This window comes from Folsomia candida, unplaced genomic scaffold (assembly GCF_002217175.1).
Source record: "Folsomia candida strain VU population unplaced genomic scaffold, ASM221717v1 Fcan01_Sc002, whole genome shotgun sequence".
Lineage (NCBI taxonomy): Eukaryota > Metazoa > Arthropoda > Collembola > Entomobryomorpha > Isotomidae > Folsomia > Folsomia candida.
In genome coordinates this window covers 10,647,093-10,675,078 of record NW_019091194.1, presented here as the reverse complement: position 1 = coordinate 10,675,078, position 27,986 = coordinate 10,647,093, and the positions used below count along the sequence as shown (strand labels likewise).

General features: G+C 42.5%; 4 protein-coding genes across 4 annotated transcripts; 2 read left to right on the top strand and 2 right to left on the bottom strand.

Moving 5' to 3' along the window:
- Positions 1 to 140: 140 nt before the first annotated feature.
- Positions 141 to 4,310, bottom strand: LOC110845195 (protein kinase C). Its single transcript, XM_022091562.2, has 11 exons — positions 4,044 to 4,310; positions 3,429 to 3,986; positions 3,235 to 3,367; positions 3,062 to 3,176; positions 2,830 to 2,996; positions 2,530 to 2,767; positions 1,602 to 1,726; positions 1,405 to 1,530; positions 1,033 to 1,350; positions 614 to 949; positions 141 to 462 (listed from the first exon to the last, which is right to left on the bottom strand). The coding sequence occupies exons 1-11, from the start codon at positions 4,190 to 4,192 to the stop codon at positions 292 to 294; spliced, it is 2,436 nt and encodes an 811-aa protein (XP_021947254.1). The 5' UTR covers positions 4,193 to 4,310; the 3' UTR covers positions 141 to 291.
- Positions 4,311 to 4,331: 21 nt separating this feature from the next.
- LOC110845198 (rab GDP dissociation inhibitor alpha) lies at positions 4,332 to 6,197 on the top strand. The gene is made up of 6 exons (XM_022091565.2): positions 4,332 to 4,491; positions 4,547 to 4,883; positions 4,950 to 5,280; positions 5,350 to 5,624; positions 5,691 to 5,835; positions 5,898 to 6,197. The coding sequence occupies exons 1-6, from the start codon at positions 4,447 to 4,449 to the stop codon at positions 6,088 to 6,090; spliced, it is 1,326 nt and encodes a 441-aa protein (XP_021947257.1). The 5' UTR covers positions 4,332 to 4,446; the 3' UTR covers positions 6,091 to 6,197.
- Positions 6,198 to 6,308: 111 nt separating this feature from the next.
- LOC110843410 (spectrin beta chain, non-erythrocytic 1) lies at positions 6,309 to 21,021 on the top strand. Its single transcript, XM_035847633.1, has 21 exons — positions 6,309 to 6,989; positions 7,048 to 7,215; positions 7,269 to 7,385; positions 7,481 to 7,757; positions 7,932 to 9,166; positions 9,350 to 9,916; positions 10,228 to 10,536; positions 10,605 to 11,115; positions 11,198 to 12,690; positions 12,750 to 13,003; positions 13,074 to 13,574; positions 13,735 to 13,990; positions 14,073 to 18,003; positions 18,282 to 19,013; positions 19,085 to 19,123; positions 19,196 to 19,586; positions 19,808 to 19,940; positions 20,017 to 20,172; positions 20,253 to 20,346; positions 20,423 to 20,479; positions 20,539 to 21,021. Exons 1-21 carry the CDS (start codon positions 6,837 to 6,839, stop codon positions 20,751 to 20,753), a joined length of 11,589 nt encoding a protein of 3,862 aa, XP_035703526.1. The 5' UTR covers positions 6,309 to 6,836; the 3' UTR covers positions 20,754 to 21,021.
- Positions 21,022 to 21,261: 240 nt separating this feature from the next.
- On the bottom strand, positions 21,262 to 24,042 carry LOC110845194 (cleft lip and palate transmembrane protein 1 homolog). Its single transcript, XM_022091561.2, has 8 exons — positions 23,789 to 24,042; positions 23,511 to 23,723; positions 23,295 to 23,444; positions 23,036 to 23,212; positions 22,747 to 22,955; positions 22,269 to 22,510; positions 22,016 to 22,191; positions 21,262 to 21,919 (listed from the first exon to the last, which is right to left on the bottom strand). Exons 1-8 carry the CDS (start codon positions 23,891 to 23,893, stop codon positions 21,347 to 21,349), a joined length of 1,845 nt encoding a protein of 614 aa, XP_021947253.1. The 5' UTR covers positions 23,894 to 24,042; the 3' UTR covers positions 21,262 to 21,346.
- Positions 24,043 to 27,986: the final 3,944 nt, after the last annotated feature.

Below are 27,986 nucleotides of genomic sequence, written 5' to 3'. Positions count from 1 at the left end.
GCTCACTCCACCACTCTCTCCACAACAACAACTCTGTGTCCACTCGCCGGAAGAGCCACACTAGCCACGCAAACTCCATCACCATCACCCTCCCCTCTTCTCACCTCTCCAAATAAAAACTCCAATATCACCATGACAACCAATTTTTCAACAAATTTTTTATTAACCCCTCCTCCTCTCCTCCCATGACAAAAGCACAATAAATAAACTCCACCATCTCCACTCCACGAAAAACATGTGCGCGTTTCCATGGCAACAACGTAAAAAAAAGACTAGAAAACAATTGAGTATTCATTTTTTCTCATGAGAAAATCTCATCGGATCGAAGTCTGGGTTGACGAAGGTGAAGCCCTTGAACTCCTCCTGGCTGATGGATTTCACCACCTCCGCCATCAGCGGGGTCAGCACCGGCTCTTCCTTGGTGAACTCGGCGTCGAAATTCAGGGCGTCCTTTTTGGATTTCTATGGGAATTATTTTATTAATTTATAGAATTTTAAATGTCAAGGGGGACGTTCACTCATTGCGTGACGCAAAAAATACCATTGAAATTTCAGCCCCTTTCCCATCACGCAATTAATGAACGCCCCCCAATTATTTAAAATCCACACTCACAATCTTCGGCCTAAAAGGGGGTTTCACCCTCCGCATTTCCAGCGCCTCCCAGTGAATCTCCTTAAAAAAAGCATGTGACCTAATCGCGGCCTCCCCCCCGTTCGCCCCCACGCACCCCAACCGCCGCGTCGGATTCTTAGTCATGAAGCCCTTTAGAATCGACACGGCGTCACGTGACAACCAGACCGGGTAGAGCACGTCGTCATGGAGAATGGATTGGAATAGGTCTTCCTCGTTATCTGCTTCAAAAGGGGGCTGCCCCGCCATCATCTCGTACATTAGAACCCCCAGGGCCCACCAGTCCACCGAGGAGTTGTAGTCTTGCTCTTGGAGGATCTGTGGAGAGAGTTTCCATGGTTACTTTTTGTTTCCATGGCAACCTTATTATTATTAATTTCCATGGCAACATAAAAAAATACCTCCGGTGCGATATAATCCGGCGTCCCACAAAAAGTCGACGTGGTGTTGTCCCCCGTAGCATTTTCCCCACTGGTGCAAATCCCAAACTCTTTGCACATCCCGAAATCCGCTAATTTGCAGTGTCCCTCTTGGTCTAGGAGAATATTATCCAGTTTCAAATCTCGATAGATGACCGCGTGGCGGTGGAGGAATTGCAGCGCGAGGGTCACTTCAGCCGCGTAAAAGCGCGCCCGCGGCTCGTCAAATTTACGCGCGCGCTGGATTTGGAACATTAGGTCGCCGCCGTTCACGTACTCCATCACGAAGAAGAGGCGGTCCTATGGTTACGGGATTTGTTATTCAGTTGTCATGGCAACTATGGAAATACTGACCTTGGTTTGAAAGCAGGAGTGGAGCGCGGTGAGGAAGGGGTGCGACGCGGCGAGGGCGAGAATCCGCTTCTCCGTCATCGTGCAGTCCACGTCGTCGTCTTGGAGAATCACGTCTTTTTTTAGGACCTATGTATTTCCATGGAAAGTCAAAATTATTATTTCCATGGCAACCATGAATTGTTTCCATGGCAACGCACCTTGACGGCGTAGACCTCCTCGGTGCCCTTCAACTCCCCGAGCATGACTTTCCCGAAGGAGCCCTTCCCCAGCACTTTTATAAAATTAAAGTCCTCCAGCCCTATTTTTCGACGGGTGGAGATTTCTATGGAAACGGATTTTTTATTTTAAAAAAATATTGAGGGTATTCACGCACCCTTGGTAACTACGTAAACAGCGTAAAATCCGTAAACTTACAAACGTTTACAAACAGCTTCCCGTGAATTCACTTTCGCAATTATTTTCGTAAAAATTTATCTGATAATTGAAACAAAATGCCGATCATTTCCAGAAAACGGAAATTAATGGAAGAAATTTGTGGAGCTGCATTTATTGATATAATAAATACCATGAACAGTGAAGGCTGTTCCTATAAAAATTTCGAAATTCAACCCTCCTAAATTCTAATCCTAAATCACACTAAATCTTAGCTGAATATATAACTTCTTAGAAATCGGTATCGGTGCCCCTCCCTTATTGCCCATCTGGTTATTTTTTGTTCATCTTTGACTTCATATTCGTTCATGAGAAGCTATCACCGTTCCGAATTTCAGCTTTTTGAGACAAGTTATGAAAATCGGTATGGGTCACCCCAACGGGTCCCGGATGTGATTTTTTACCAATTTCACTTCATATTCTTTCATTAGGAGCCATTAGCAACCTCTATGCCAAATTTCTGTATCGAACAAATTTTTTTCTTCCGCAAATTGAGTTTACAAAATACTTTACAAAATTAAAAGACGCCTGTGAGCTGCGTAAGTTTACAAAAGTTTGTAAACTGATTTTCCTTGACAATTTTTGTAAAAGTTTGTAAACGTTTGTAAGTTTACGGATTTTACGCTGTTTACGTAGTTACGAAGGAGGGCGTGAATTGCCTCATAAATTCCCCACACAACATTTGTGTCCCACCTTTTTTGGTCTCCTTGGCAACGGCCGCAGTCGCTACAGCGACCGGTTTCGAGTCCACGGGTAGCTTATCCTTCATCCGCGCCTCCATCGCTTTTTGCGCCTCAATCCTCATGCGGATCTCCTGCGTGTGCTCGGCTTCTTTCGCGCTGAACGTGCTCTCCATCGTCCCCGTGGAAACGTTAGAAATCATCGAAGAGGACGTGGAGGAGGAGCACGGCCGCGTTTCACTTATGGAGACCTGTGGAGTTTTATTTTTTAGTTTCCATGGCAACCGAAAAATATATTTCCGTGGCAACGAACCTTCTTTTTCCTCTGCGCCTGGGAACTCGCGACGCTGAGATTTTGTGTGCTGATTCCGATCGCGGAGAGGATTTCCGCGAGCTGCTTCGTGTTTATGCCGCAGTTGTTCGCGACGTTTTTTTGACAGCGCTTGTGCACGTTCATCCCGCACGCTTCGCATTGGAGGCCTGTTTATTTATTTTTTTTAGTTGCCATGGCAACCATTTTTATTAATTTTTATATATTTTATTACCCTGCCGGATGACCCCGAAAATGAGCGACCCGCAGTGCTCGCAGAACGTGGGGCGCTTGTAGGTGTGGATGGAAAAGCGATGGGGGAGGTTCACCGAGAAGCGCTGCCCCCCGACCTTTTTTTTAAAAAAATTTTTAGTTGCCATGGAAAAAAATAATTAAAAAAAAAATTACCGCCTCGAGCTCCTCGCCCCCCACGGCGCCCCCCATGGCCATCCCCGGACACTTGGTGACGACGAGGCCATGGCAGCGCTTGTGCACCACGCACGTGCAGACTTGACACTGGTAGCCTTGCTTCCCCAGACCCCTAGTTACACAATTTTTTAAAATTTAGTAACCATGGAAACCATAAAAACCACGTGACATACCAAATAAACTCCTTGCAGTGACTACAAAACGTGGGTTGCCGTAGATACGTGGCCATGAACTTGTGCCCGTTGACTTGATGGACCCTCCTCCGCATGGCCCCCCTCCTCCGGTTGAAACCACCCCCCCTTTCCTTAAACTCCTTCCCCCCATCGGACTCCCCCCCTTGTTGACCACCCCCACTTTTCACTATGGATTCGGAATTGGCCTCCTCGTGCTCCTCCTCTTCCTCGTAGTTGAAATCCATCGCGATGTGCAATCGCCCGTGGGGTTCGAGATCCACCCAAATGTCGTAGGATTTCTTTTCTGATGAAGAAGCGCCCAGCGCGACGGAGGCGCTCGAAGCGCTCTCCGCGGATAGCGCATCGGATAAGGGCGCTGGCGTCGCTTCGAGTTTTTCTAGCAAATCCTCTATTAGTATAGTGGAATTGGCGATAAAATCGTCGGGTGGGATGGCCGCGTCGTGGAACACGGTGAGACCGATGGAGGACAGGTTGGTTGCCATGGTCACGAAGGACTCGTCCCATTTCGGGTTGTAGGTTTTCACACGGGGGGTGGTTCTATGGAGAGACAAGTGTTATCGGTTGTCATGGTAACAAAATAATAAAGTAACCAACCTGTGAATGGTAACTTCATCGAGATCAATGGAAACGTAGGGGTCGATGGAGATGTTCTCTGAGAAAGTGGTCGAGAGCCGGCCCTGGAACGCCGTCGGTTTTAACTCCACCGCCTCGATTATCCGCAGTTTCAAGTTTCCTGAGAACATTTTTGCATTTTTTTTTTTTTACAATTGGGGGATGAATTTAGTGGAGAGTGAAATGAGTGACTGAGAGTGTTGGTGCTGTGGTGTGTGTGGGGTGTGGTGTGGGGCGGTGTGAGACTGGTCGAGAGTTGTGTGAGTGGATGCCCACGCCATCTGTTGAGTGGGTTTGTAGGGTTGTTGGGAGGATATTTTTTTCTCTAAAAGTCAGACAGCCAGTTGTCAAGGAAATAATTCTACTTTTTCGAAAATTGTAAAAAATGGACGAGGAGTACGACGCCATCGTTTTGGGGACGGGATTGAAGGTTATTTTACTATTTTCCGTTGCCATGACAACCAAATAACACACTATTCTCACAGGAATGCATCCTCTCCGGGATGTTGTCCGTCAGCGGAAAAAAAGTCCTCCACATTGACCGCAACAAATACTACGGAGGTGAATCCGCCTCCATCACTCCATTAGAAGAACTCTTTGAAAAGTACTCCACCCCCGTGGACCCCGCGTACGGTCGTGGTCGGGACTGGAACGTGGATCTCATCCCCAAATTCCTCATGGCCAATGGTCAACTAGTTAAACTCTTGATTCACACCGGGGTCACGCGCTATCTGGAGTTTAAATCCTGCGAAGGGTCATATGTTTATAAGGGCGGGAAGATTTCAAAAGTTCCCGCCGATGAGAGGGAGGCACTGGGGAGTGGTCAGTAAATTTTTTTTAGTATTTTTTTTGGTTGCCATGGAAACTGAATAATAAATGTGTCCACAGATCTGATGGGGCTGTTCGAGAAGCGCCGGTTCAAGAACTTTCTCGTTTTTGTTCAAGAGTACGACCCGGCGGACCCGAAAACCTGGAAGGATTTCGACTCTCGAACACAAACGACGCAGCAGCTGTACGAGAAATTTGGCTTGGACGCGAATACACAAGACTTTACGGGGCATGCCATCGCGCTGTATCGGGACGATGAGTACCTCGCGAAGCCCGCCGGAGATGCGATGAAGCGGATTAAACTTTATTCGGAGTCGCTGGCGAGATATGGGAAGAGCCCTTATCTTTATCCAATGTATGGGCTGGGGGAGTTGCCACAGGGGTTTGCTAGGTGAGTCTATTTATTTTTATTTTTCAGTTGTCATGGCAACAAATTAAAAAAATAACATGGTTTCCACAGACTATCCGCCATCTACGGCGGGACCTACATGCTGGACAAGCAAGTCGACGAGATCGTCATGGACGCGGAAGGAAAAGTCTGCGGGATTCGGAGCGGTGGTGAAATCGCCAAGTGTAAACAAGTCTATTGCGACCCTACCTACGTTCCCGAACGGGTTCGGAAAACGGGGCAGGTGATCCGGTGCATTTGTCTGATGGACCATCCCGTTCCGAACACCAAGGATGCCCTCAGCACGCAGATTATCATACCTCAGAAGCAAGTGGGGAGGAGGAGTGGTGCGGTTTCCATGGTTACGGTTTTTGGTTACCATGGTTACTGAAATTGTATTTAATGAATTGTAGATATCTACGTCTCTGTGGTGTCGTACACGCACCAGGTGGCTGCCAAGGGCTGGTTCGTTGCCATGGTTTCCACGACCGTGGAGACGGCCACGCCGGAGGAGGAGATCCGGCCCGGACTCGCGCTATTGGGACCCATTCGACAAAAGTTTGTGTTGTCATAGCAATTATATTTCCATGGCAACCACTAAAAAATTCCCATGCCAACAGGTTCGTGACCGTCTCTGACTACTACGAAGCCCTGGACCCGGGTCAGTCCACGCAACTCTTCATTTCAACCTCGTACGACGCCACGACCCATTTCGAGACCACGTGTTTGGACGTTTTGGACATTTTCAAACGGGGGACGGGGGAGGACTTTGACTTTTCAAAGGTGAAACATAATCTGGGGGATGAGGAATAAGGTTTCCATGTTGATTATTTGATATTTCTTAAATTGTTTATTTAATAAAACATTCCGCGTGTGTGGGGATTAATTAAATTGAATAAAATGTTTTTTTTCTGGTGTAACCATGGTGATTTTATTTATTAAACCACGCCCATTTTTGTGTCATATTGCCCCCGGTTTTTGTAAAGGGCGCCTGCGTCGTGGGGAAAGAACCGGTGTGTATGTGTTTTGTGGTGGTGTGGGTAGTTTGCACACAGGAATTATGGTTTTACTTTAAAAAATTAGTTGCCATGGAAATTTTGTAAGTAATTTTTAATTTTAACCAATTAATCATTTAATTTCCATGGAAATATAAAAACCCACTGAGAAACCATGGAAACGAAAAAAAATACATCGCACTGGGTGCGAACTGCCTTAACCTAAGTACGAACCTAACCCTTGTGTACCCACGGTAAACAGAGCATTTGACAGCAGAGGAGCAGACACAGAACGTAGTTTGTAGTGACAAAAATTTGCATAATAATAAAATTGTCATGGTGATTAAAGTTATAAAAGTGGTGATGACCGCATGATTGTGCAAATACTAAAGATAAGATTACATTCCTAAATCCCTTGTTTCACGGTATTTCACGCCCAGAGATTCTTCATTCCACTAATTTACACACTCTGTTTTTGTTAACTGATTCACACACAATTTGCACTCAAAAAAGTCCTACCACAAAAAACCCTCCAGCGATGCCCACCCCCACGAAATAACCAAAATGACCACCAAACCCAAACCCACCTCCACGGGGGGTCTCCATGGAGACGACCTCGTAAACTTTGAAAAGGGCCGGATAAAACAGCTCCAAGACGAACGTTTAACAATTCAAAAAAAAACCTTCACGAAATGGATGAACTCTTTTTTACTAAAGGTTTGTATTTACTAAATCCGTTGCCATGACGACTAATTCCTAAAAATAAAACCCATAGGCCCGAATGGAGGTGGAGGACCTCTTCAAGGACCTCGCGGACGGGAGAAAACTCTTAAAACTCCTCGAGATAATCTCCGGTGAAAAACTGGGCAAGCCGAACAGCGGAAAAATGAGGGTCCACCACGTCGAGAACGTCAATAAATCGTTGGCTTTTCTCCATACAAAGGTGGGGACTCGGTTTATTTATTTATGGGAAAAATACTAATAGAAATTCAACAGGTCCGGCTGGAGTCGATCGGCGCGGAGGACATTGTCGACGGGAATCCACGTCTAATTCTGGGGCTGATTTGGACGATTATCTTGAGGTTTCAGATCCAGGAGATTGAGATTGACGTGGTGAGTAGAGTTTTATTGGGGGTATTAACGTCACTAGTTTTTACGATGATGCCGTGAAGCCCCCCAATAATAACCCACTAATAACTCTCCCCTAGGACGAGGACAACCACGAGAGCACGGAGAAGAAATCCGCCAAGGACGCTTTATTACTTTGGTGCCAGCGGAAAACCTCTGGCTACCCAAACGTAGCTATTAATGACTTTACGGGTTCCTGGAGGTCCGGCCTCGGGTTCAACGCGTTGATCCATGCCCACCGACCGGATTTGATTAATTATTCGTCCTTGGTTCCCTCCAAGCATATTGACAATTTGAACAATGCTTTTGACACGGCGGAGAGGGGTTTGGGGATTCCACGGTTGCTCGATGCGGAGGGTAGGGTTTTATTTTTTTTGGATATTGGGGGTGTTCACGGTGGCTGTTAATAATTTTCTGGCGGTGTTTCTACGCTTCTATTCGGTGACGTGAACACCCCCATTACTAAAAAACACCTAAGAAATACTATAAAAATACGATAAAATCCTAAAAACCACAATTCCCTCTCCCTAGACATCGACACCACCCGGCCGGACGAAAAGTCCATCCTAACTTACGTGGCCTCCTACTACCACACCTTCGCCCGGATGAAATCCGAACTAAAAGGCGGCCGCCGCATCGCCAACATCATCAACCAAATCATGGAGGCCGAGAACCTTCAGCATAGTTACGAATTACAAACTACAGATTTACTCAACTGGATCATCCTCACTACGAAGAAATTCAACGACCTCCCCACCCCACCAACGGTCCAACTAATAAAAACCGAACTCTCCACCTTCAAAAACTACCGCACCACAGAAAAACCCCCAAAATACGTGGAAAAGTCCGAAATAGAAGCGAATTACCACAACATCAACATCCGCTTGAAAGAACTAAACCAAAATTCCTACTCCCCACCGGACGGGAAATACCTCAAAGACATTGAAAAACACTGGGAATTACTAGAAAAATCAGAGAATAAACTCGAGGCTAAATTGAAATCGGAGCTATTGAGACAGATGAAATTGGAGGAAATTGCGGTGAAATTTTGGAAAAAGGCCCAATTACGATCGGGTTATTTAAAAGACATGATCCAAGTTTTGAGCGATGTCAGATACGGGATTAACTTGGGGCAGATTGAGGCTACTCTCAAGAAGCATGAAGCTATTTCGGCGGACATCCTGGCGAGGGAGGAGCGCTGCATGCAGCTACGAGAGATGAGCGAATTTCTCTCGAGGGAGTGTTACCATGACGCCGGGGAAGTGAAGAAAAAGGCGGATTTAGTCTTGGAAACGTGGAATGAGTTGATCCAATTGCTTAACAAACACAGGGTTAATTTCGATAAGTTTAACTTTGTTAATTCGAAGAAATTGGATGTTGCGAATGTTATGGAGGAAATTTTGAATTTTCGCGGGAAAATTCAGGGGAAAAAGCCGCGGAATTTGATTGAAGCGGAGGAGTTACTTAGCGGGTTGGGGTTGGAGGAGGTTGCCATTGGGAACTTGGGGGAGTATATTGAGAAGTTGAAGAGGGTGGATTTGGGGGGGGAGCTTAAGGGGGAGGTGGAGGGGATGGTCAGGGAGTTTGGGGAGTTACAGGGGGAGGTGAGGGGCTATAGGGTCAGGTTGGAGGAGGAGTTGAGTTACTTTAAGGCGTGTCAGGATCTGGATGAGGAGCTGGAGTGGGTGGAGGACAAGAGGAGGATCGTGAGGGGGGTGGGGAGTAAATTGAAGGATTTGAGGGGAGTGGTGAGGGTGAGGGGGAAGGTGAGTGGTGGAGGTAGTGGGGGTATTCACGTGGGTTGTGAGGGTGAATACCCCTATTACTCCCAAGATTATTTAAAAATTCAGTTTTTCATTGGGGGTATTCTCGCGAAATTATCGTGAACACCCCCATTGTAAATTCTAATTTTGCATACCCCTAATAACCACCTAAATATATCCCCACAGCTAAAAACCCTCCAGGAAGAAACAAAAGCCCGATCGGAACTGCACCAAAAACTCTTGGAAACCTGCTCGGAACTTTCCATAGAAACCACTCACCTAACCGAAAAAATCCACTCTTTAAAAAAAGAGATCCTCGAAAAGCACCAGAAACTCTCGAACCTCGAGAAAACGTTCCAAACTTTCCAAGACTGCAACGAAATCGGGGACTGGATCAACGAGAAAAAACCACTCGTCGAGTCCTTGGATTTCGGAAACGACGTTGCCACGGCGACCGCCTTGTTACAGAGACATAAAGGTTTGATTAATGAAATTGAGAGTTTCCGGGGGGATGTGGTTGCCTTGGAAAATAGGAAAAAAATGGGGAATGGAGAGATTAGTGGGGGGGAGGAGGAGGAGGAGGAGGAAGTGGTTTATACGCAGGAGCAGAGACTAGTTCCGCAGGATTATTATGAAGAAGAGGTGGAGGAGAGGACAGAGTATAAAACGGTGACGGAAGAGAGGCCGGTGGCGCAGGTGAAGGCGTTGTATCCGTTTAATGGGCAGGATGGGTTGGAGGTGGGGAAGGGGGAGGTATGAGGGTTTTTTTTTTGACTCACCTAAGAATTTTTTGTAGTTATTTTCCTCACCTAAGGATATTTTTTCTGATCCCACCTAAGAATTTCTGATTATTTTCATTTAATTTTTCACCTAAGAAAGAATTGGGAAGTTATTTAAGAATTTTTTGATTATTTGAGGGAGTCGCCTAAGGCAAATTTTTTTGTAATTAATTTCCTCACCTAAGAATTTCTGCTTATTTCCATTTAAAAAATTTCCCTCACCTAAGAAAAATTTATAAGATACAAATCACATGAATTTCAGCTAATTTCCATTTATTAAATCAGGTAATGTTCCTCTTATCAAAAACCAACACGGACTGGTGGAACGTTCGAAAGTCCTCTGGCGTTGACGGCTTCGTCCCCGCGAACTACGTCAAAGAAATCGAGCCAAAAGTCGTCATGGTCCAGGTTCGGAAACCCGAACTTATCAAAGAAACCAAACGAATAAAAAAGACCAAAATGGTCATGGAAACGTTTAATGTGAAGAAAAAGGCGACGGAAAAACCCATCGGACAAAAAGAAAATAAGAAAAACCTCGAGGCCCGGATTTCCCAGGTCGTCAATGGTTACAGGGAGGTGGTTCAGCTGGGGGAGGTATGTTACCATAGTTATTTTTTGTTGCCATGGCAACCAATTTAAATTAAATTTTCATAAATCCACAGACCCGCCTGGCCTCCCTCCACTCCTCGATCCATCTCCATCACTACCTCTCCGAGTGCGACGATTTTGAAAAGTGGTTGCTAGAGAAACACCGCCAATTAACAATGGAAACCACGGAATCCATAGAAACGGAAAAGAAGAAATTCGACAAACTCTTCACGGATTTAAGCGCTTGTACAAAAAGACTCGAAAACATCGACGCCATGGCAACCACGCTAAAAACCTATCCGCAAGTCCAGCCCCGTCAGAAACAGATCCATAAATTATACGAGGAATTGAATAAATTGAAAAATGAAAAGGAGAAATCGCTGGAAGGAGCGAGCATTGTTGAGCTTTTTCACCGGAACTGTTCGGAATTGAACGAGTGGATCGATGAGAAAAGGGAGCAGATCGAGGGGGGGGTGATAATTGTGAATGATTTGAAAACGGTGCAGGGCTTGCAGAGGAAACATCTGAATATCGAGAGGGAGCTGGTGCCCGTGAGGGAGAAGGTCGAGAGGGTCAGGGATTTGGGTGGGTTTCCATGGCGATTTTTGTTATAATTTCCATGGTTACTTAATTTTAATTTCCATGGCAATAAATTATGTATCCACAGGAACCTCGGCGCTCCGCGAGTACCCCCGCGAGGAAAAATCCATCACGGCCGCGCTGGCAAAATCCCAATCCAAATGGCAAAATCTATTGACTTCCGCAAACACGCGCCGCTCTAATCTCGACGCCGCCGTTGGCATGGAAATATTCCAAAATTCTTACAAATCCCTAAAACAATTCTCCATCACCATGGAAACGGAATTCCTCCCCCCGGACACGAAAAAAATAAAGGACGTCTCCACGGCGGAGGACCTCCTAAAATCCCACGAGCAACTCTTGGACGAGCTGAAAAATAAATCCGACGAATTTCACCAGGTTATTGAATTAGGAGTCAAGCTTGATGACCCAAAAATAGTTTCCATGGTAACGGAATTGAAAAATTACAAAGAAGAACTGCCAAAAAAATGGCAACAAAAGCAGGATTTACTCTCCCAAATTCTGGACCTCAAAATGTTCGAAAAGGAAGCGGATTCCATCGACAGACAGATAAAATCACCGAAATTAAATCACCATGGCAACTCTCTCGAGGAAATTGAATATTTAATAAAACAGCATGATAACTACGAGAATAGTTTACTCGCGATGGACGAAAGGGTCAGGATTTTCGTTGCCATGGCGGAGAAATTAGAGAAAATCCATAACCATGGTGATTTTATTAACCAGAGGAAAAATGAGGTCTTAGAAAAACGAAACAATTTAAAAACGGAAGCCATGGAAACGAGGAAATTACTCCAGAAATCATTAAACTTCCACGAGTTTGAAACAGAGATCCAGGACATGCTCCAGTGGATCGGAGAGAAAAAATCCGTTGCTAATTCAGAAGATTTTAAAGATTTGGCCAATTTAGAGAAGAAATTGAAAAAACACGCCGTTTTTTCGGGGGAATTGCGTGCGAATGAGGTTAAATTAAACTCTTTGAATAAAATTGGTGAGAAACTCGTAAAATCAAAAAACAATGAAGAAAAAGTGGAAAAATTATTGAAAAATCTGAACCAGGAGTGGAATTCACTAAAGGATTTGTGCACGGAGAAGTACAAGAATTTAAAACAGGCAGAAATATCCGTTGACTATCTTAAAAACGTGGATCAGTGTGATGAGAAAATCTCGGAACTAGAAAAGGAGCTGAATTCTAAAGATTTGGGAAAAGACCGCCGGGCGTGTAAGGAATTGTTGAAAAAGCACGAATTCAACGAGAGCGAGTTGAATAATTTAGGGAAGAAAATTGATGAGTTGGTGGAGCTCGGAGAGCTTTTAGTTAAAGAGGGACACTTCGATGGGGAGAGGATTTTGCAAGTGGCGAAGGAATTGAAAGTAAAATTGGATAAATTGAAAGATCCCGCGAGGAAAAGGAGGGAAGCTCTGGAGGAATTATTGAGATTTTACGATTTCCTTTGGGATTTGGATAATGAAATGGGTTATATCAAGGATAAAGAAGGGGTTGTCGTGGGGATGGGCCTGCCAGGGGGGATCCATGAGGCGGGGGTGAAGGTTAAGAAGGTGCGGATTTATTAATTATGATTTTTTTAGCCGATCTTAATTTAAAATTTTTTATGTAGGTCCAAAAACACCACCAAGAGTTAGTGAATCACGCCCCTGTGATTGAAAAAGTCCTCGCCACGGGAGGGACGCTAATCGAGCAGAACCACCCGGAAAAGAAGAAAATTGAGAAAAATTGTGAAGAATTAAGATCCGCTTGGTCCAAATTGCTTAATTTGACGAGTGAAAAGCAGACGAGGTTGGAGTTTTGCTTGAAAACTCACCAATATTACAACGACGCGGCGGAGGTGGAGGCCTGGATCCAGGAGAAAGTGTGAGTTGTGTTTCCATAGAAACTTATTTATTATTTCCATGACAACTAATAAATAATTAATATCCTATAGGAACCTCCTCACGACCCCCCTTCCCCCCTCAATAGACAAGTCCTCCACCGTCTCCCTCTTAACAAAACACAAAACGACGGAACTCGAAATCGATTCCTACACCTCGATAATCCAGGAAATGGGCCACCTAATCTCCAAATCCAACCCTGACTACCACGCCATGGTTGCTAAGCAACAGGAAATCGAAAAAGAAATCCTTACTCTAAAGAATTTAGCGAATGAAAAACGTTCGAAACTCATCGAGACGATGAACAAACACGAATTTTTCATCGAATCCGCCGAGTTCCGAGCCTGGATCGAGGAAATGATTGCGTTTTTCTCGAGCGAGGATTACGGCGTGGATCACGAGCATTTAGAAAGGATTAAAAACAAGTTTTTTATCGTTAAAAATGGGGTTAAACAGGGGGAGGGGAAGTTGAAGAATTTGGATGCATTGGTTGCTAGGATACCGGATTCAGCGGGAGGGGAGGGGGTTTTGGGGGAGGAGGTGGGAGGGGTGGGGTAAGGACTTGAGTTTTATTTATTTTTTTTGGTTGGCATGGTTACTAATTTTCTTGATTTAAAAAAAATCTATTATTTCTATGGTGACGGTTTAGTTCTATTTTGCAAGTGCATGGGTTGCTATGGTAATTTTTTATTTAATTATGTGTGTATAAAAAATTAATATCGTGATATATTTCCATAGCGACCGCTGGAACTATTTACTGACCGCGATGGAGGCGCGCGAGCTAAAATTAATCGCCGCGGGAGAAATCCACCGATTTAATCGCGACGTCGCGGACGCGCTGGAGCGGATCCACGAGAAAATTAATGAAATCCCTGAAGAAACCGGAAAAGACTACAATTCCTGCGAATTGTTGCTTAGGAACATGGAAAATTTCGAGAATGATCTGGTTCCTTTGGAGGCGCAGTTGCAGGTGGGTTTCCATAGTTATTATTTTCGTTTCCATGACAACAAAAAATCACCATAGAAACTAACCCTTAAAAAAATAATTGCAGGTCCTCCTCGACGACTCCACCCGGCTCTCCACCCTCTACCCCACCAACGCCCCCAACATCCACGAGGAGCAACAATTAGTCCTCCAAAACTGGCAAAAACTCCAGTCCCTCACGGACCACAAAAAGTCCACGCTCCAAACCAACCTCGATTTTTACAAGTTTAAATCCCACCACCGCGACCTAACCTCCTGGTTTAACACGTTGCTACGACAACTCGACTCCCAAGACAAGTCACGTGACGCCACGTTGCTAATGACGGAACATGAACAACTAAAACTAGAGATTGACTCAAGAAAAGAGAAATATTCACAAGTTTTAGAACTAGGAAACAGCATAAAATCCATGGAAACCGTTGCTGAAAAACTCACGGAATTAACCAAACAACTCCCCTCACTAGAATCCAAATGGGCCTCCAAAAAGATCTATCTCGACCAACTAATCGATCTACAAATCTTCCTCCGTGACAGCAAAACCCTCTCGAGCGTCCTAACCTCCCAGGAAATCCAGTTGCTTAGCGACACCTCCGCAACAACGGTAGAAGAACTCGAAAAACTCTTAAAAAAACACCTCAATCTCGAACACTTGATTTCTACTCAAGAACCCAAATTCCAAATGCTCGAGGGAAAAAAACTAATCGAGCAAAACCACTTTGACAAAGTCCAAGTCTCGGAAATCATCCAAGAAATTACGGAAAAACGCTCAAAAATATTAACCCTTTGCAGCGTAAAGAAATCGAAATTAGAAGAAAAATTAACCTACCTAAAATTCCTCAGGGACGTTGAGGAATCGTTAATTTACCTCCAGGAAAAGGAGAAAATCTTGGAAAATCTCAATAAAGAGAGTTTATCACTCGAGGAGAAAGTTAAGAAACTCAAAAAACACCAAGCTTTTGAGGCGGAGTTGCTCAGGGGGAATGTTCCGAATGTTATTATTCAAGCGGAAATTTTAGACCCAGAATTGCACAAAAATCTCCACTCAAAATACGAGAACCTTCTGGAAAAATCGAGAATCGTCGGGAGAGGCCTCGAAGAAGCCCACGACATCCTCGAATTCCAAAATAAGATCGATAAATTAGAAGAGTGGATTAGAATCAGGGAGAATTTAATATTGTCAAACGATTTGGGGAGGGATTTCGAGCACTGCGAGGATTTGATTAAACGGTTGGATTTGGATAAGCTCGACGATTCGAGGATCGAGGAAATTAACTCCATCGGAAAGAAACTAGGTCAAGACGACGTGATAAAAAGACTGCACACCCGCTGGACCGAGTTGAAATCTAATTTATCAAAATACAAATCGAGATTAGAGGATTCCTTGGAGATTCACCATTTTAATTTCAAAATTGACGAGTTAGACCTTCGGATTTCCGATAAAATACCCAGTTTGAAGGTTGAAGATTTAGGGAAAGATCTCGAGTCCGTTGAGGGATTGTTGAGGAAATTGGACCAGATCGAGGTGGAAATGGGGATTATTCAGGGGAAAATTAGAGAAATGCGTGGGTTAGAGAAAGAGCTGATCAAAAAGGATCCGAGTATTTCCATGGAGAAAGTCGTTAATTCTTTTGAAATTTTGAGGGATTTGAGTGCAAGTCGACGGACGAATTTACAAGATTCCCTGGAGTATCAGAAATATCTGAGAAAAACCTCGGAATTAGAAAAATTCACCGAAATTTCTATAAGTAAATTGAGGAATTCCAAATTACCCGTAAATTTAAAGGAATCAAAAGAGTTATTAGAAACGCAAACCACCATAAAAAACGAATTACACGCGAAACTCACCCAATTCGACCAATTACACGCGGAAATATCGAAAATCATCGAAAATAACCAATATTTCAACGAATTAAACAACTGCCTGGAATTAATCACTGATTTGAAAAATAAATTAATCGGCGCCATAGAAACGAGAGACCTAAAATTAAACCAAGGAGTTAAATTACAAAATTTCTATACTGTAACCAAGGAAACGGAAGAGTTGCAAAATGAGTTGGACTCTGTTTGCAAGTATTTCCTTGGTGATGAATTGGGATTATTTTTGAAAATGCTTAAATTCCATGAGGACTCGGTAGATCTACTGAAAAAATGCGAGTTAAAAACCATGGAAACGTGTAACTACGGAGAGGAATTATTAACCGAGGGACACTATTCAAGCGAAGAGATTAAGCAAAAAATAAAAGAATTAAACTCAAAATTCAACCAATTAAAAATAAATTACGACGAAAAAACGAGATTCTTAATCGATGGTAGGGATTTTAAGAAATTCTTAAACTCCGTTTCCATAGTGAATTTGTATTTAAATGAGAAAAACACCATAGCAACGGATGATAATTACTCGGATATGACGAATTTACAGTCTAAAATTCAGAAACATGAAACGTTTCAAAAGGAAATTGGCGTTTATTTAGAAACAAAAGTTGTTCAATTAAATTCCGAAGGGCAGAATTTAATCAGCGAAGAAAATCTCCATGGAGATGAAATTTTAGAAAAATTAAAAGAAGTGGAATCACTAAGTGAAAAATTGATAAAAAACTCTAACGAAAAGAGAAATAAGCTCTACGAATCCTATTCCGCGTTACTCTTTTTCAACAATTTAGAAGACTTGGACGTCTTTTTAGAGGAAGGAAATTTCGAAGACGAGCCGAGTGACTTGCAGCACGCAGGGAATTTACTCAAAAAGTGGTCCCTCCTAAAAGAGAGTTACCATGGAAAATTTGAAATTGTCGAGGGGATTAAAATGACTAATCGGGGGTTCAAATCCGCTGGTCACTTCATGCACCGCGAGATCGACCGAAAAGTCACCGAGTTAATAGAAAAATTCGACTCATTCTCGGATAGAATCGATTCTAAAATCGTGGAATTGCAAATTTCCTACGATAAATTCTTGTATTCCAGAGATTTAAAAGAAATCACGGATTTTATCACGGAAAAAAATCAATCCATTGAAAATTTGGAGTTGGGAAACTCTGTCGAGCAAGTTGGGAAGTTGGGGAAGATTTTAGAGTCGATTAACCAGGAGATCGAATCCATGGAAACCAAGATAAAAGAACTAAACGACGCGGAACTAACCGGGAAATACGAAAAATTACGTTTAAATCACGATTTAAAAAAGAAATTACTCGGAGAATCGTTGAAATCGCAGGTTTTTCAAGCTAAGATTGGGGAGGCGAATTTTTACATTAAAGAGAAATCCACGGTTTTTAATTCGGCGGATTTTGGGTCGGATGAGGAGTCGTGTGATAAACTTATTAAGAAGTTTCACGGGAATTATCAGAATTTACAATCGTTTAAATCGAGTTATGAGGAGATTTTGAATTTCGCGGGGGAATTGGAGGATAATTACGACTGTCAAAATATAAAAGCCATTTTGGACCAGTTCAAAACGCATTTTAGCAATTTGCAAAAACTCGCGGATACTCGAAAGCAGAAATTATTGGACGCTGAAAAGCTTTATAGATTTAAAAGGGAATCCACGGAATTAACCGATTGGATAGAATTACAAATCCAAACCGCCTCCAGCGAGGATTACGGGAGGGACGTGGAGCACGTGGAGATTTTGATCCAGAAATTTGACACCTATCTAAAATCGATATTGAACAACGGTGAAAACCGGGTGGGTGGATTTTCCAGTGGTGGAAAGCAATTGATCGAATTGAAGCATCCCGATGAGGATTTTATTTCAGAGAAAGTGGACGAAATAGGTCGTACGTGGGAGGAATTTAAGGAACTGGCTGGAGCGAGGACGGAGGCGTTGGAGGGGGCCAAGCGGGTCCATGTTTTTGATAGGATGGCGGATGAAACGGTGGGCTGGATGGGGGAGAAATTGGTGGGGGGGTTCAGTGGGGGGGAAGTGGAGGAGAAGATCCTGAGGGAGGCCGTTGAGAAGGTTGTGAAGGAGGGGAGGGAGCTGGGCAGGGAGTTTCCAGATGCGGAGGGTGAGTTTTTTTTTGTTAATGGGAATTATTTTTTTATTTCCATGGATTTTTTAAGAAAGTATTTTCGTTGACATATCAACGAAAATTAAAAAAATTTCCATGACAACAAAATTTTTTTTAAATTTTCGTTGATTAAAAAAAATTCCATGGAAACTATTTTTTTTATTTCCATGGATTTTTTTAAGAAATCATTTCGTTGCCACGCATTTGAAAAAATCTCCATGGAAACATTAATCTCATTCCTATGGAAACTAACAAAAATTTCCCCTTCCCCACAGAACACGTCGAGTCAAAACTCACCGAAACCCTGGACCACTGGACCGCCTACCTCACCGCCCTCCACACCCACCAACAAAAACTAATCGCCATGGAAACTATATCCGAATATTTCACCCTCTATGAAACCCTGACCCACACCCTCGTGGAATTCCACACCCGTGTCGCCACCTCGGCTCTCCTCACCCACGGCGTCGAACAATCCGAGCAAAACCTCCAAAAACTCGTTGAAATCACCTCCGAATACAATTCAAAACTTGGAAAATTCACAAATTTCGTCGCCAAGGGAACGGAATTTATCCGGAATTCCCATTTCTTATCAGAGGAAATCAATGTTAAAATAACGACGTTACAGGAAAAACAGCGAAATCTCGTGGTAACCATGGAAACGAAAAAGAAATTACTGGAGCAGAATTTAGACTTGCAGAAATTTTTGTTCGATTTGAACAATTTCGACGCCAATTTAAAATCGAAAATGGCCGAAATTGAGGAAACCGAAGAAAGCGAGTCGCTAAGTAAAATCGAGTCGAATTTGCGGGAATTTGAAGATTTGGAAATGTATTTGGAGCTAATTGGCGGGAAATTAGAGGTCGTTGAGAGGGTTACGTTAATTGAGGAAGTTGCCATGGAGAGGAAATTAAGGGAGATTGAGGAGGAAAAGAGGAGGGTCTTGGAGGGGGTGAGGCAAAGGGAAATCGAGAGGATCAAGGGGGAGAGGCAGGAGGTTAGGAGGGGTGAGTGAGGGTTTTTTTTCGTGGTTGCCATGGGAACGGTTTTTTATAAAATTTATTTTTCTGTTTCCAAGGGTCGGATCCCAGCAAGACCAAGAACCTCTCTGTGGATGGTAATTTTTTTTTATTTTATAAAAATTAATTTCCATGGCAACAATAAAAATTATTATTTTTTAACTTTGCAGAACTCCTCCCCCGCTCCTCCTCCTTCCGGACCACGCCCACTGGGACCAACCCCTCCGTCACCATGGTAACCACGGAGAAGAAACCAAAACGGACCCCCTCGTTCACTACCCGTCGCCGAACAACATCCTTCCGAAAGTTGAAACAAGTGGACTCCTCCCACCTCCCGCCCATCACGATCGACGGGTACTTGGAGCGGAAACACGAGTTTTTGTCGCCTGGGAAACGGGCCACGAACCGGAGCTGGAAAACGTTTTACACCGTGCTCTGCGGGCAGCTGCTGTGCTTTTTTAAGGATCAAGAGGACTTTGTCGAGAGCAAAAGTGGGAGTGGCTCGCCGGTCAATATTTTTGGGTGTCAAGTGGAAGTTGCGGGGGATTATTTGAAGAAGAGGTAGGGGGTTTTATTGCCATGGTTACCGTGAATTTTTTTTTGTTATCATGGTGTAAAAATGTTGTTGCTGGATAATTTTAAAATTGATTTTTTATTGCCATGGAAACTTTATACAAAAAAATTGTCACCATGGCAACTAAAAATTAATTTATCCATGGAAACTATAAAAAAATAACCATGACAACATAATAAAATGATCACCATGGCAACAAATTTTCCAGACACGTCTTCCGGGTTCGCCTCTTTGACGGGAGCGAGTACCTCTTTGCCTGCGAGTCCGAAGAAATGGTGAATTTATGGGTCGAAAAACTAACTTTAGTGGGAAAACTGGAACCAAGGGAACAGTTGTCGCAGGTAAATTTCAGCCATTTTTTATTGTCCCGTGTCGTATCGTTTTTTTTATTGTAATTTCCCGTTGCCATGACAACAGCCACTCACCCCCCAGGAAACCCACACCCACCGTCACCATGACAACAGCAACGACGGGGACCAGTCCTCCTCTGAGGACGAGGTGCGCATGCTCAGAAACAAACCACGCTCCAGAGAACCGCTCTACGCTAATGTCTCGTCTGGCTTGTTTGTCGAGGTCGCTTTTCGTTGTCTTTTTTATTTTTCGTTGCCATGACAACCATAAATTATTTTAATTAAAATTATCCGTTGTTATAGGAACAAATCCACCGAGCGAAACCACCAATTCCACCGAGATCCTCGTCCATCGTGGGGGCGGCAGCTAAAAATGGGGATCACCATGGTGACGATGGTGAGTTGCCATGGAAATTTTTATTTTTTTATGTGTCTGTGCACCCGCTTTGCATGTGTGTTTCTGTTTTATAAAGCTTATCGTCCTCGTGGTCGCCATGGCAACCTAATCACAAATAATCCTTATCATTCTGGTTTGTTTTTTTTAAATTAATTTCCATGGCAACATAAACTAATAAAACGAAAATTGCAGTCTACCAAGCGGGAACTTTACCCGGTCCCCATGGCAACGCTGGAGACCTCCAACCGCGAAGTTCGGGCTCCTTGCCGACGCCAGTAAAGCACGACAGCAGTTCCGAGAGCGACACCCCCAAAAGTCATCATCACCATGGAGACAAAAAAGCCCAGAAAAAAGCCGGCACCGGCCTCATGGGGCTCTTCAAAAGGAAAAAGGCCACGCAGCTCTAGTTTTTTGTGGAGGGGATTTTGAAATTGTTTATAGGAAAATGTGTGAAATTAAAAAAATCGGTATTTAAAAAAGTATTTATTTAGGATTTTAGGTTTAGAAAAAGTCCGATTTTATGCTGATTTTTCCCGTAAATTCCACTTGTCCAACGGGAAAAATGGTGTAATAAAAAATCGGGAATTCCAAATTACAAAGGGTCCAGTGCAATAATTAATAATTCCAATGTGTGCCAATTTCTTATAATAAATTATAAGTTTATTAACTGTTTTTTATGATGGTTTTTACACTTTATTTATTTATTTTATGGCAAAAATGGCATTTGGCATATGTGCTAAAAAATTGGCAGGGAAATTGGCAGGGAAATTGGCAGAGAAATTAGCATGCCAAAAAATTAGCACGAAAATTGGCATGCCAAAAATTAGCACAAAAAAATCAACACGCCAAAAAAAACCATCCTCGCCTCAAAAAAATCCATGCAAAACCTTGTAAAAAATCATCACCACACAAAACTCCCTTAATAAATAATTTTTATTCACAATTTTTACACACAAAAATTTACATTGGTCCCCTAGCAACACACGCTAAATAAAAAAAATCACTGATCCTTTTTCCCCTCTGTAATCTCCTTAACCTCCTCCCCACCCTCCACCCCACTTTCTTCCCTCCTCTCCCTGTACCCAAACTCATTGACCCTCTCGAAATCCGTCTTGTAAACCCAGCGTTGCCATAGAAACACGAAAAAAACCACGTCATCCCTCAAACACCCGATCCGATACATCCACGGCATTTTAATAACAAACGCAAAGATATCGTCGATAAAAGTGTTTAAAAACTTGTAAGTGAGCATTCTCCAGGGTAAATGCGCCACTGATTTCAATTTATAGTTGATAAACAGCTGCGGCGTCATCATAATGAAGCCAAAAGTGAGTAGAAATCCATAGGCGAGACTCAGGATGAAGGAGTAGATTCCTTTGTGCTCTTGGTAGATTAGGGAGTAGATTCCGTAGAGGATTAGGAGGGGGAAACAGAGGATTCCTAAGTAGTGGAAGGCCAGTTTGTCGTAGGATTTGGTTACCGTGGTGGAGTAGGAGGGTTTTTCTAATAAAATTGGGCGGGGGAAGAGGCCGAATATTATGCGGTCCGTGGGGGAGAAGGTGATGTCCGTTACCTGTGGAGGATTTTTTTTTTTTTTTTCTTAGGTGATGTGATTTTTCTTAGGTGAGGTGATATTAAAATTAATAATTTTTCTTAAGTGAGTGCGTACCTTGTGAATCTTCCAAATCTCGATCCCCAACCCGACGAAGCACGAGATCCGGATGACCCAATTCGTTTCATTGTCAAGAACGTAGAGCAGGACGATCGTGGATTGAAACACGTTGAAAAAGACGGAGCGGACGGACAAGCCCTCGAGGTCCTTGCGGTTGTTCCAGAATTGGATGTCTAAATTTTAGTATTTTTTTGTATAATTTTTTAGTGTGTTTTATCATAATTCCGCAGAAATGATTCGTGTTTCATACCATTTTTAAAAGCGAGAAACTCGAAAACGGAGTGGAGCAGGCTGACGACGAATGTGAGAACGAGGAGGATTGGATTAGTGTCGATCATGGCTTCCTTTAAAGTGTCCTGCTCGGAATCGTCGAGATCTTCTTCTCCGCCGAATGCCGTGGAGACGGACCACTGGCTTTTCATCTGCTGGGCCGCGTAGAGCTGCCACTTGAAGAGCGAGAGGGGCTGGTAGGTCAGCGTGATTTGGAGGGTTCTGCAATGGGGGGAAGTTTTAGGTTTTTGTGGGTGATTTTTTTTGTGCTAAAAATTGGCGTTGGGCCAAATTTGGCATTTTTTTTGGCGTGCTAAATTTTGTGCCTAATTTCTCTGCCATTTTCTTAGCATGTGCCAAAATTTATGCCAATATTTTGGCATTTTTTTAGCATGTGCCAAATTTCTCTGCCAATTTTTAGCACGCCATTTAGCACCCCATTATCAATAACCACGCACCTGTTCTCCACCCCCACGGGATGATAATCTTTGGCCAAATTCCAATAATCATTGTAAAACACCACCGGCTGGTACTTGTCCCCAACGAAATTCACAAATTGGTTAAGCGGGGCGGGAACGGCCCCCGGCGTCCACAACGTCCAATCCGTCACCAAGTTTATAGTCAAATTCGGGTGGTAATGCGACACGATTTCCGCTACGGTCGGTTTCTATGGAAATAAATTTAATTTTAAAAAATCCTCTCCATGGAAACAATAAAATCCTCTCCATGGAAACAATAAAAAATCACCTCGGCAACCTCATCCCCGGAACTGAGTAAATTTCTTAACTTGACAATCTTCTTCTTCTTAAACTTGTTGAGCATTTTATTTAAATAAATCCGCTTTGTGTTGGCATCATTACTTGGATCATCTCCAATCGGGACAATCACCGTGTGCAAAAACAGAGACCCGTTCCTCCTCGATTTCTATGGATACACACACAGAGAATAAATAAAATCGTCGTGATTTTTTTCCATGGCAACTCCAAAAAAATTTATTTATTAAGACCTCTCCCAATGTAAATTGTGTAGTCATGGAAACGTAGCCATTTTCATTTTCGAGCCAGTCGCCATAGATCATGCCTTCCTGTTTCCATAGCAATTGGTCATTAATGTAATCAAGAGATGAGGCGTGCTCATTTACATATACGTACATGTCCTGGATTTTAAATATTTCAATTAGTTAATTGCAATTAGATAATTATTAATTTTAAAAAAACCTTACAAAGACGGTCCCGTTTGGAAACGAATTTTCCATGGCGACAGGTTTTATTCCCCCAGTGGAAGGAGTGGCAGGAGCGATTTTATTCCCCCCTCCACGAATGAAACTCATGACGAAATAAATCACCATGGCACGAAGAATTAGAGATTTACAAATTGCCATAAATTTCTCAATTGGCGTCGGCTGCATGGCCGCTCGGGCAGCGTCAACGGAGGCCTGAATTTTTAGGGATTTTTATGTTTCCATGGAGATTTTTTTTAAATAGTGAAAATAAATTTTACGTTAAAATCCGGGTCCGCATTATTCGTTGCCATGGTTTCCGTTTCCGTTGTTGCCACGTTGTTATCGTCGTCGTCAAGGTTATCCAATTCTTGGATACGCACCATTTTTTTGACTAGTTTCTATGGAAATTTGGTGTTTTAATTTTTTTTTGAGAATTAAAAAAACTCGTGTGCGTGTGTGTGAATGACTAGTGTGAATAAAAGTCGCGGGTAGGAACTCCTTAAAAATGTTTCCATGGAGATTTTGAGAATTGTTTGGGAGAGGTGGCGTTGTTGGGGTTTTGTCATGATTTTTTTTTTGAAATGATGGGGGAGGGGGGTGGTTTTTTTTAGGTAATTGTTTCCATGGGAACTTGGAGGGATGTGTGGGTTGAATAATCCACACCCACTCGTTACCATAAAATTCAGTGTACTTTGCATTCATGAACGGGGGAAGTGCCTCGTGCCGTGGGGTTTGGTGCCTTGCGTCTTATCGCTCGGCACAATAAGGTACCAAAAGCATGGAAATCTTCGTGAGTAGAGTTTCTCAACGGCTTCGGGTTGTCAGGTTTCTTGTATCCGATTGTTATCGGATTTACTTTTGGATGATCCGAAAACCCGATTCAAAATTGAATAATAGGGTTTAAGTCTCAACAATTTTTTTTATAAACATTTATCAATGCTGTTTTAAACATTTAAAATAACTTATGTCATTTAGGGAACGTTCATAACAAATTTTAACTATTTATGGATCCTTCCCCTATAGAAATAGGATAGAAATTTTAACATGGTTGAAATTGGCGACCGAATCCTACAACCTCTTAAGTAGTGAGTTACATATTTTATGAAGGTTCCACAAATATTATGACAAGAGTATGCATAATAATATCCATGAGTGATGGATATTATATTACTCTGATTAATTTTATAAAACTAAATCTCCGAATAGAAAGTGGGTTTTGGTGCTTTGCGTCTTATCCGTCCGTACCGAGTGCCTGTAGTTCCTAAAATAATAATAAAATGACAGAAAAATGTAATTGCTAATGTTAACGACCAGTGGACATAAATCGGCCACACAATTTCGAATTAGGCAGTTTTCAGATATCCATGATTATTGAATTTTTCTGTGGGAGTATAATTATTTAAGACTTTATTCCGGGATTAAATTAATCTAGGATTACTTAAATGATTCAATTTGCTGGGATTAGATTCCTCCTCGCACCTGGTCGGGGAAAAATGAGATTTTCAGTGAAATTGAAGCAATACGTCTACAGTGAAATTAAGTGTTCGTGAAGGTGTATTTGGACTGGAGTGAAACTGAAGCTAATGAACCTACTTCCGTATGCTCGATGCCATTGTTTATTATTAGATCAATTTTTATTAGAATCCTAGATTAGAACAATCGAGGATTAATTAAAAGATTCCGTTTGCTGGGATTAAGGGCCCAGGGGAAGAAATAAGAAATAAAATAACAAAAAACAAACAACTGTAAAAAGAAATAAAATATTGACTTCCGAATACGTATCCACTGCGGTACAACTATTAACCTTGCATTTGCAATCAAATAAAATCATAGAAGCATAACACTACGAGGCATTGTGAGATAGGTGTCCCACGTTTGTCCCCATGGTTCTTGAAGAAGTGTTTCAAAATCTAATCCGGCTTAGTAAATCTAAGTATCGATCCCCATGCTGTTAGTTTTTGAATAGCTCGTGAAACCAAATAATGTCCAAAGATTGTGCTGCTATCTCATGTTAGGCGGTGGCTTGAAGCACCAAGATCCGTTGGCTGGACAAAATTCCAACAGATCGCCAAAGACTGTTTATTCCGTCGAGATCATTATTCTTAACATCGCATAGGCGAAAGTTCTGAGTGACTAGATCGATATTTCAACAATTATAATTCATTCAACATTCTCAAGTAAGTCACGAATTTCTTCAAGTGAACGACTATTTAGTACAGAGTATGGTGGAATTCGTCCTCTTTGAACAGGGAGTTTAAGTACTCTAATAGTTCACTATTAATAGTGCACTCATTCCAGTAAGTGCTGCCTTCAGCAAAGTGTTAGGCTTACTTGGAGATTCTTGAAGAAGCTCTCCAAGAAGATGCTTAGAAGCTCGAAACCAATGCTGCCGAAGAATCGATAAGGTAAATCTGACTTTGTTAAAAAAAGGTCTTTGTGCCCAATGTTGGAGAATGATATGGTTCAATGAGATTTCCTACATGTTGCAGAAACATTTCTCCTTGATCGGGAATATTGTCTTCTTCCTCGTCAAAGTTATTTTGTACAACATCGCCATCAATGAACCCTGGATGAGGGTTATCACAAAAATAAATTCTTGTTAGGGCTTTATCAATTTTTAATGTTAGCTCTGGTCGTCTAATTCTGCTGCTAAACGGAATCTGGAGCAAAGATCTCTGAATGCTTCGGCATTGCCTGCATAACCATTTATCAAATTTGTCTCACCTTCAAACGGAAGGTAACAACAACCTGCCGAAGTAACAAGCCTCATTTTCTTTGATGATATCAAAATTCGGTCGTTTAACTACTACGGAACGTTCGTACATCATTTGTTACTCTTCAAGGAAATGAGTAATCTTCATTGCCCTGATGCTCGTTGCCTGACAGGTTTCTACCTTAAGTGGTGTTTATGCTTCACGCCATCGTCACGTCCTCCTTCAAATCCGATTTTTTTAATTGGCTGAACGAAATTATCACTACGACAATTAAAAATTTTAACCAATCAAAAAATCGAATTTGGAGAAGGACGTGACGATGATGTGAAGCATAAACGCACCTTTAGCCTATTTAGCTCGCCAAAAGCATCCTCATCACAAGCGAGTACCAGCGTCAGAAATTACTTCTCTTTTAGTCCAAGAGTACGAAATCCGTCTAGCCTTTTTAACTCTATTAAGCGCAACATCCGACATGGCTATGGCTAAATGCCGCTTTGATACTGAATATTCTGCTTGCCATGTTCACAGTCCAGGCCTGGGATATCTGGAAATAGAGCCCAGCAAAGCACACTTGTAATTTTGTGTCCCGACTCGCGAAGCAAAAGTTTCGAGTATGCAGCAGAGCAGCAATGGCAACATGCAACATTCTCCTCTTGAACAGAGTTTGTCGATTTCCTATTAATTAATATTTACTATCAGCTTTGTCCATAACATATAAGTTGGAATTTGAGGCTATTATGTCCTAACTAACAAACTCCACTGCATGGCGAGCTTCAACTGAGTTTCAAAACAAATTTTTAAAATTTCATTCTTCAGCGAGGGTGCCTCTGAAAACTTTAAAACAGGACCATATTTATTGAAACATTAATAACGCGTATGTTTTGACTTAATAATTCAATATTTACAAACTTTCCTCAAAGTGGGCCCAACTGTTTTCGATGGATTTATTTTATATAACATTGAGGGCATTGAGGGAACTCACGTCACAGTTTGTATACGTCGGTTACAAACTGGGTAAGGTTTGTAAGCCTACAAACTTTTACTATTTTAATTTGATAATTTCTAAGGAAATTGACTTACTACCTTTTACGAAACTTCCGCAGTTGAAAAGCATGTTTTTGGTTCACTTGAATTATTTACGAACTTTTGTTCGTAAATAAGACGAAACAAAAGTTCGTAAATAATTCGTAAGTGTTTGATATTACGGCAGCCGCCCAACATGGGGGAGAGCAGGGCACAAATTTACGGTCGAGTACACGGGGGATTGGATGAGGTGTTGCACTCTGTTCAAAAAAAACCATGTGGCAATCCCTGAAAGAAGTCTCTGATCAACCTGCCAGTTGTGCCGGGGTGCGTATATCCCAAGGTGAGTTCGAAAACCACACCCCCATGGGCGGTGTCGTCGGAGGAAAATGATATTTTTATTGATATTGAATCTATAGATGAAATGAAGTGTTCCCGCGCTATCGTAGGCGTAGCGGTGGTGAAGTGAGACCAGGCAATAGAATTACTAGCACGATAGTCCTTCCCTTCCCTCAACCAATTATCTCAATAGGGCCTCTCAAGAAGCCTATCCCGAATGGGATCAAAGTAAAATTATGCCATCGACTCGAAATTCAGAAGTTTAGGGTCTAATGACTTCAAAAATTGGTTCCTATTATTTCACCGCCATGATTTGACCTGACTTGTTAAAATTAGGCGATCGACTTTAAATTCAAAATCTAAGGGTTCAGTGACCTTAAATATTTATGTTAAAGAACGT

Coding starts and splice junctions, on each gene's coding strand:
- LOC110843410 (XM_035847633.1), top strand. CDS start 6,837: ATGACCACCAAACCCAAACCCACCTCCACGGGGGGTCTCCATGGAGAC. Junction 10,537..10,604: donor AGGTGGTTCAGCTGGGGGAG/GTATGTTACCAT, acceptor ATAAATCCACAG/ACCCGCCTGGCCTCCCTCCA. Junction 19,587..19,807: donor GGGGATTATTTGAAGAAGAG/GTAGGGGGTTTT, acceptor CAAATTTTCCAG/ACACGTCTTCCGGGTTCGCC.
- LOC110845195 (XM_022091562.2), bottom strand. CDS start 4,192: ATGTTCTCAGGAAACTTGAAACTGCGGATAATCGAGGCGGTGGAGTTA. Junction 3,368..3,428: donor CACTGCAAGGAGTTTATTTG/GTATGTCACGTG, acceptor TTGTGTAACTAG/GGGTCTGGGGAAGCAAGGCT. Junction 3,177..3,234: donor GGGGCGAGGAGCTCGAGGCG/GTAATTTTTTTT, acceptor TTTAAAAAAAAG/GTCGGGGGGCAGCGCTTCTC.
- LOC110845194 (XM_022091561.2), bottom strand. CDS start 23,893: ATGGTGCGTATCCAAGAATTGGATAACCTTGACGACGACGATAACAAC. Junction 23,724..23,788: donor ATGCGGACCCGGATTTTAAC/GTAAAATTTATT, acceptor CTAAAAATTCAG/GCCTCCGTTGACGCTGCCCG. Junction 23,213..23,294: donor CACAATTTACATTGGGAGAG/GTCTTAATAAAT, acceptor GTGTATCCATAG/AAATCGAGGAGGAACGGGTC.
- LOC110845198 (XM_022091565.2), top strand. CDS start 4,447: ATGGACGAGGAGTACGACGCCATCGTTTTGGGGACGGGATTGAAG. Junction 4,492..4,546: donor TTTTGGGGACGGGATTGAAG/GTTATTTTACTA, acceptor CTATTCTCACAG/GAATGCATCCTCTCCGGGAT. Junction 4,884..4,949: donor GAGGGAGGCACTGGGGAGTG/GTCAGTAAATTT, acceptor ATGTGTCCACAG/ATCTGATGGGGCTGTTCGAG.